Genomic DNA, 8358 nt, shown 5'->3' on the forward strand with positions numbered 1-8358 from the left:
ATAGACAAAGTGACAGATCATCAGAGGCTACAGCCACGCAGCACAGGGTATCACGAGAGCACCAACACCTGGCTTCAATCAGGAATCTCAGGAGCTCAGTGACGAGAAGTTTCTTCCGGAGGCTACAGCATCCAGAGAAGGCAGTGCATATAGCTTCAGAGCAGTGCAACACCACAGAAGTCCAGCACCACAGCAGGACAATCACGCAGCAGCTCAACATCATTGCAGAACAACGCAGCATCCCAGTGCAGCCAACAGGCATCGACAGCAGTACCAAGTATCCCAGCCCAAGTGATAAGTACCTTTATAGTCCCATTTGCGTCAGTAAATCACTATGGCGGAAGATCTCAAACCGTTGATGATCGAGCGCGGAACGGTCAAGGCTGCACTCACGCGGTTTAAGACATTTATTTGCAAATTCGCGACCACGACTTCGGTGGGCTCTCTTAAGAAACGGTTAGAAGCAAATGTATGTCTCCTTGACAATTTTAATAGAATTCAAACGAGAATCGAAATACTCGTAGCTGGAACGGACGCCGAAGCAGCGCACGCGATCGAGCGCGAAGAATTCGAGACGGCGTATTTTGATCTGATAGATCAAGTTGAAATAGTCATTGCCCGTGCCACTCCGGAACAGAGTAGGATAACCACGAACAGCCCGATATCCGCGCAGACTGCAGATACCGCAATAAACATTAGATTACCGACACTGCAACTGCCTTCCTTTGATGGCAATTACAGTGATTGGGTGAAATTTAAAGACACATTTACATCAGTGATTCACGAGAATAATTCATTAACAGACATACAACGGTTCCATTATTTAAACACCTCACTCAAGGGGGTAGCGGCTCGTGTGATTCAAGCGTTAGGCGTGTCCGGAACAAATTACAGACATGCATGGGAATTACTCAAGTCGCGATATGAAGATTCCACAAGTCTCAAGCGGCACCATGTAAATTCATTACTTGATTTAAAATCCATTCAAAGGGAATCAGACATCACATTGCGGGAATTTCTGGACGAAGCTACAAATCATAGAATAGCGTTAATGTCTTTGGGTGAATCGGTTGAAACTTGGGATACCATGTTAGTTCCATTATTGTCCAGAAAGTTAGGTCAAGTGTCCATGAGAGAATGGGATAAGAGAATAATATCTCAGTCGGAAATGCCTACATTTGGTCAATTCTCTGCGTTTATAGAAGAACGTTCCAAATATTTAGCAAATATCGCGGTCAGTGTTCAGATAGCTGCACCCAGGGTCGACCAGCGACCTCGAGGAACAAACAATAACCCTCGTTACAACTACATAGCTTCGCATGTAGTTAACTCAGCCGGGTGCCCCGCATGTAAGGCCAATCACGCGATATATAACTGTGACAAATTTAAGAACAGCGATTTAAATACAAAAACAAAGATAGTGCAAGAAGCCCGGCTGTGCTTCAATTGTTTGTCATCGGGACATCGGGTACGGGCGTGTACACGGAGTCATTGCAAACAGTGTGGAAGGAAGCATCATTCCTTATTACATAATCCAGAATTCAAACGCGCAGAAGAAGGCTACGCGGATACAGGAGAATCAGATTCGCGAGAACCCCCAGTACTCACAGCTAACGTAGCAAATACAATAGGGCATGCCGTATTATCGACAGCAATAGTTTATGTCAAGGACAAGGGTGGTCAGTCACATAAATGCAGGGTATTATTAGATTCGGGATCTCAAGCAAATTTTATAACCACGGCATTTTGCCAACGACTCGGCATCAAACCGACTGCAATAAGTTCAACAGTGACAGGATTAGGAAGGGCAGTAAATTCCATAGAAGGTAGAGCAACATTAACAATTCATTCGCGATATAATAAATCTCAACACACGGTACAATGCCTATCAATAGAAACCATCACGTCAGACATGCCCAATTTTCAGATACATAGAGAAAAAATAGAAATTCCAAGTCACATAGAGCTAGCCGATCCAGAATTCCATTTACAACGGCCAATAGATATGATCATTGGAGCAGGTCTATTTTGGACATTGCTATGTGTCGGTCAACACAAATCAACTTCCAACCTGCTCTTGCAAAAGACCCAACTCGGTTGGGTTTTGGGAGGCACTCCTACCTGGGCAGATAAGAAATTACCACAAAACAATATGTGTTGTTTAGCCACACTCAATGACCTGCAATCTCAATTAGAGAGGTTTTGGGACATAGAGGAACTAACCCCAAACAATAGAAATCAATGCAGCGAGAACACGTTTGGAATTACTTGCGCAAAGGGAGGCATTTTCGACAGAGATCAGATTAGTACAAACGCAACAAGCACTTCCAAATTCCAGTGCGCTACGGTCCCTAAATGTACTTCTGGACAATGGCGGACTACTCAGGGTGGGCGGAAGACTATCCAACGCACCCATAGACTACGACCAAAAGACAGCAGTATACAGAATTCATGTCAGAATATGAGACGTTAGGGCATATGTCGCGCATTGTAGAAGGTACACACGAGCAATCCGCCTACTAAATACCACCTCACACGCGTTATAGGAGATCAGAGGCTCACGTTCGAAGAGCTATATACGTTACTGACGCAAATAGAATCCTGTTTAAATTCACGTCCACTTTCACCATTATCCTCAAATCCCACAGACCTAAACCCTTTGACTCCTGGGCATTTTTTAATTGGTACTGCCCTTACAACACTGCCATCTCATGACCTACGAGATATCAAGGTCACTCGACTTAACAGATACCAGCTAATCCAGCAAATGGTCCAGCATTTCTGGCAAAGGTGGCAGCGGGAATGTATACAACAGTTGCAGCAACGACACAAATGGCAGCATTCCACCACGTCGAAATTAGCCGTGGATTCCTTGGTCATCATCAAGGAGGACAGTCTACCCCCGTTACAGTGGAGCATGGGAAGAATCGTTCAGGTACACCCTGGTACAGATGGAGTGATTCGTGTCGCAACAGTCAGAACGTCAACCGGAACAATTAAACGACCCGTGACAAAATTGTGTATAATACCGTTAGATCACTTAGAAATGTCACACGAGGTGTAGCGCAACTATGTATAGTGTAAATCTCGATCATTGTAAATATTGTAATATTCGCACAGAATACGTAGATTGTAATCATATCATAAGCTTACACTTATATGGGTTATAAAATATAGACATAGTTGAACATGCGATGCATGTTCAAGGTGGGCGGTATGTTAGGGCCAAGTGGCCAGGATTTATGGCAGGGGCCATGTGCTTGGGTACCCGGACGGTATGGGTCTGTCCCGGGCCGTTCCCGGGCACATGTGGCACCGTCATAACGTCTCCTGGTCCTTGATTACGGTCCAGTCAATGACGGTTGGGTCTGGCATTGTTCGGGCACGTAGGCCCATCAGCGCGGGATGTCTCGCAGGAGTTATTTTGTCACTCTCCCTCCTAACTCCCGGCCCACCGTTTTGGGGCAGTCTCCTGGATTTGGGATTGCAGTGATTGGACCGTAATTCCTTGCCGCCCACCCTAGGTTAAGAGAAGTAGGGAGGACCGAGGTGATATGAGACATGACTCCGGTCCTCTAGAGCACAGAACACTCTCAGAAGAAGAACAGAACAGTCTCAGAACAGTCTCAGAACAGTCTCAGAAGTAAACAGAACATTCTTACAACACAGAACACTCTTAGACGCACAGAACAGACAGAGAGTACAGACAGACAGAACAGTCTTAGAGCGATAGACAGACAACTTCAAACAGAACAGAACAGAACACATAGTGAGATCCGCGTAACGGTTAGGTTGCGCGTTACAAATAGTCCCACTACAGTGGGTGGTCCTTCGAGGTAGTCGGCACCAAGTGCAATATTCAGAGGATCTCCGTCATCCATCTGATGAGTCCTCAACACACATGATTTAGCTTCAAATCAATGCGATGTAGAAGGTTTAGCTTCAAATCCATGCGAAACAAATGATTTAGCTTCAAATCAATGCCTGTGCAGAAGGTTTAGCTTCAAATCCATGCGAAACAAATGAGTTAGGTTCACATACTTGCGATATAAGTGATATAGCTTCAAATGAAGGGGAAAAACGAGTTTGCTTCAAATCTATGCGATGTAGAAGGTTTAGCTTCAAATCCATGCAAAACACATGATTTAGCTTCAAATCAATGCGATGCAGATGGTTTAGCTTCAAATATAAGCGAAACACATGATTTAGCTTTAAATCAATGCGATGTAGTAGGTTTAGCTTCAAATCCATGCGAAGCAAATGACTTTGTTTCAGATACTTGCGATGTAAGTGATATAGCTTCAAATGCAGACGAAACACATGATTTAGCTTCAAATCAATGCGATGTAGAAGGTTTAGCTTCAAATCCATGCGAAACAAATTATTTAGCTTCAAACAATTGGGATATAAGTGATATAGCTTCAAATGCTGGCGAATCAAACGAGTTAGCTTCAAAATCCATGCGATACATATCATTTAACTGCAAATCGATACGAAGTAGAAGGCTTAGCTTCAAATCCATGCGAAATCAATGATTTAGCTTCAGATAGTTGCGATATAAGTGACATAGCTTCAAATGCAGACGAAACAAACCAGTTATCTTCAATTCCATGCGAAACACATGATTTAGCTTCAAATCAATTCGAAGTAGAAGGATTAGTATTAAATCCATGCGAAATAAGTGGTTTAGCTACAAATACTTGTGATATACGTTATTTAGGTTCAACTGCATGCGCAACAAAACGAGTTAGCTTCACATCCATGCGAAACACATGACTTAGCTTCAAATCAATTCGATGTAGAAGGATTAGCATCAAATCCACGCGAATCAAATGGTTTAGCTACAAATACTTGTGATATACGTTATTTAGATTGAACTGCATGCGCAACAAGCGAATTAGCTTCAAATCCATGCGAAACACATGATTATGCTTCAAATCAAAGCTATGTAGAAGGTTTAGCTTCTAATCCATACGAAACAAATGATTTAGCTTCAGATACTAGCGATAGAAGTGATATAGCTTCATATGCAGACGAAACAAACGAGTTAGCTTCATATCCAAGCGAATCACATGATTTAGCTTTAATCAGTGCGATGTAGATTGTTTAGCTTCAAATCCATGCGAAATAAATTGTTTAGCTACAAATACTTGTGCTATACGTTATTTAGATTCAACTGCATGCGCAACAAACGAATTAGCTTCAAATCCATGTGAAACCCATGATTTAGCTGCAAATCAATGGGATGTAGAATGTTTAGCTTCAAATCCAAGCGGAACACGTGATTTAGCTTCAAATCATTGCGATGTAGATGGTTTAGCTTCAAATCCATGCGAAACAAATGATTTAGCTTCAAACACTTGCGATATAAGTGATATAGCTTCCAATGCAGACGAAACAAACGAGCTAGCTTCAAATACAAGCGAAACACATGATTTAGCCGGAAATAAATGCGATGTAGAAGTTTTAGCTTCAAATCCATGCGAAACAAATGATTCAGCTTCAAACAATTGGGATATAAGTGATATAGCTTCAAATGCAGACGAATCAAACGAGTTAGCTTCAAAATCCATGCGATACATTTTCATTTAACTTAAAATCGATACGAAGTAGAAGGCTTAACTTCAAATCCGTGCGAAACATATGATTTAGCTTCAAATCAATACGAGGTAGAAGGCTTATCTTGACATCCATGAGAAACAAATGATTTAGGTTGCGATACTTGCGATATAAGTGATATAGCTTCAAATGGAGACGAAAGAAACGAGTTAGATTCAAATCCAATCGAAACACATGATTTAGCGTCAAATCAATGCGATGTAGAAGGTTTAGCTTCAAATCCAAGCGGAACACGTGATTTAGCTTCAAATCAATACAAAGTAGAAGGAGTACCTTCAAACCCATACGAAACAAATGGTTTAGCATCAAATACTTGTGATATACATGATTTAGCTTCAACTGCATGCGTAACAAACGTCCTATCTTCAAATTCAAGCGAAACACATGATTCAGCTTCAAATCCAAGCGAAAGAAAAGATTTAGCTTCAAATCAATGCGAAGTAGAAGGCTTAGTTTCAAATCCATGCGAAACGAATAGCTTAGCTTCAAATACTTGTTTTAAACATGATTTAGCTTCAACTGCATGCCAAACAAACGAGTTAGCTTCAATTCCATGCGGAACACATGATTTATCTTCAAATCATTGCGAAGTAGAAGGCTTGGCTTCAAATCCATGCGAATCAAATGGTTTAGCTTCAAATACTGGTAATATACTTGACTTAGCTTCAACTGCATGCGAAACAAACGAGTTAGCTTCAAATCCAAGCCAAAGACGTGATTTAGCTTCAAATCTATGCGAAGTAGAAGGCTTAGCTTCAAACCAATCCGATGTAGAAGCTTTAGCTTTAAATCAATGCAATGTAGAAGGTTTTGCTTCAAATCAATACGATGTAGAATGTTCAGCTTCAAATCCATGCGATACAAATGATTCAGATTCAGATACTAGCGATATAAGTGATATAGCTTCAAATGCAGCCGAAACAAACGAGTTAGCTTGAAATCCAAGCGAATCACATGATTTAGCTTCAAATCAATGCGATGTAGAAGGTTTAGCTTCAAATCCATGCGAAACAAATGATTTAGCTTCCAACAATTGGGATATAAGTGATATAGCTTCAAATGCGGACGAATCAAACGAGTTAGCTTCAAAATCCATGCGATACATATCATTTAACTTCAAATCGATACCAAGTAGAAGGCTTAGCTACAAATCCATGCAAAACACATGATTAAGCTTCAAACAATTGGGATATAAGTGACATAGCTTCAAATGCGGACGATTCAAACGAGTTAGCTTCAAAATCCAAGCGAAACACATGATTTAGCTGCAAATGCATGCGATGTGGATGATTTAAATTCAAATCCGTGCGAAATAAATTATTAAGCATCAGATACTTGCGATATAACTGATATAGCTTCAAATGCAGGGGAAACAAACGAGTTGGCATCAAATCCATGCAAAACACATGATTTAGCGTCAAATCAATGCGATGCAGAAGGTTTAGCTTCAAATCCTTGCGAAGCAAATGATTGAGCTTAAAACAATTGGGATATAAGTGATATAGCGTCAAATGCAGGCGAAACTAACGAGTTAGCTTCAAATCCATGCGAAACACATGATTTAGCTGCAAATCCATGCGATGTAGAAGATTTAGCTTCAAATCCATGCAAAACAACTGAATTAGCATCAGATACTTGCGATATAAGTGATATAGCTTCAAATGCAGGGGAAACAAACGAGTTAGCATCAAATCCATCAAAACACATGATTTAGCTGCAAATCAATGCGATGTAGAAGGTTTAGCTTCAAATCCATGCGAAACAAATGATTTAGCTTCAAATCGATACGAACTAGAAGGATTAGCTTCATATCCATGCGAAACAAATGATTTAGGTTCAGATACTTGCGATATAAGTGATATAGCTTCAAATGCAGACGAAACGATCGAGTTAGCTTCAAATCCATGCGATACACATGATTTAGCTTCAAATCAATGCGATGTAGAAGGTTTAGCTTCAAATCAATGCGATGTAGAAGGTTTAGCTTCAAATCCATGCGAAACAAATGATTTAGATTCAGATACTTGCGATATAAGTGATATAGCTTCAAATGCAGGGGAACCAAACGAGTTAGCATCAAATCCATGCAAAACACATGATTTAGCTTCAAATCAATGCGATGAGGAAGGTTTAGCTACAAATCCATGCGAAATAAATGGTTTAGTTTCAAACGCTTGGGATGTAAGTGATATAGCTTCAAATGCAGGGGCAACAAACGAGTTAGCTTCAAATCCATACAAAACACATGATTAAGATTCAAATCAATGCTATGTCGAAGGTTTAGCTTCATATCCAAGCGAAACACATGATTTAGCTTTAATCAGGGCGATGTAGAATGTTTAGCTTCAAATCCATGCGAAATAAATGGTTTAGCTACAAATACTTGTGATATACGTTATTTAGATTCAACTGCATGCGCAACAAACGAATTAGCTTCAAATCCATGTGAAATCCATGATTTAGCAGCAAATCAATGGGATGTAGAAGGTTTAGCTTTAAATCAATGCAATGTAGAAGGTTTTGCATCAAATCAATACGATGTAGAAGGTTTAGCTTCAAATCCATGCGAAACGAATGTTTCAGCTTCAAACAATTGGGATATAAGTAATATACCTTCAAATGCAGACGAATCAAACGAGTTAGCTTCAAAATCCAAGCGATACATATCATTTAACTTCAACTCGATACGGAGTAGAAGGCTTAGCTTCAAATCCATGCGAAACAAATGATTTAGATTCA

The 8358-nt window shown here is 40.5% G+C and overlaps 1 protein-coding gene across 1 annotated transcript; it reads left to right on the plus strand.

The window, feature by feature from the left end:
* Positions 1–334: 334 nt before the first annotated feature.
* On the plus strand, positions 335–3769 carry LOC143263421 (uncharacterized; the record flags this gene model as incomplete). Its single annotated transcript, XM_076528406.1, has 3 exons — positions 335–2468; positions 2547–2935; positions 3580–3769. Coding segments are annotated over exons 1-3 (2713 nt in total), but the record flags the coding sequence as incomplete, so codon positions are not given.
* Between the last annotated feature and the right edge of the window lie 4589 nt (positions 3770–8358).

Source organism: Megalopta genalis, unplaced genomic scaffold, assembly GCF_051020955.1.
Source record: "Megalopta genalis isolate 19385.01 unplaced genomic scaffold, iyMegGena1_principal scaffold0584, whole genome shotgun sequence".
NCBI classification, from domain to species: Eukaryota; Metazoa; Arthropoda; class Insecta; order Hymenoptera; family Halictidae; genus Megalopta; species Megalopta genalis.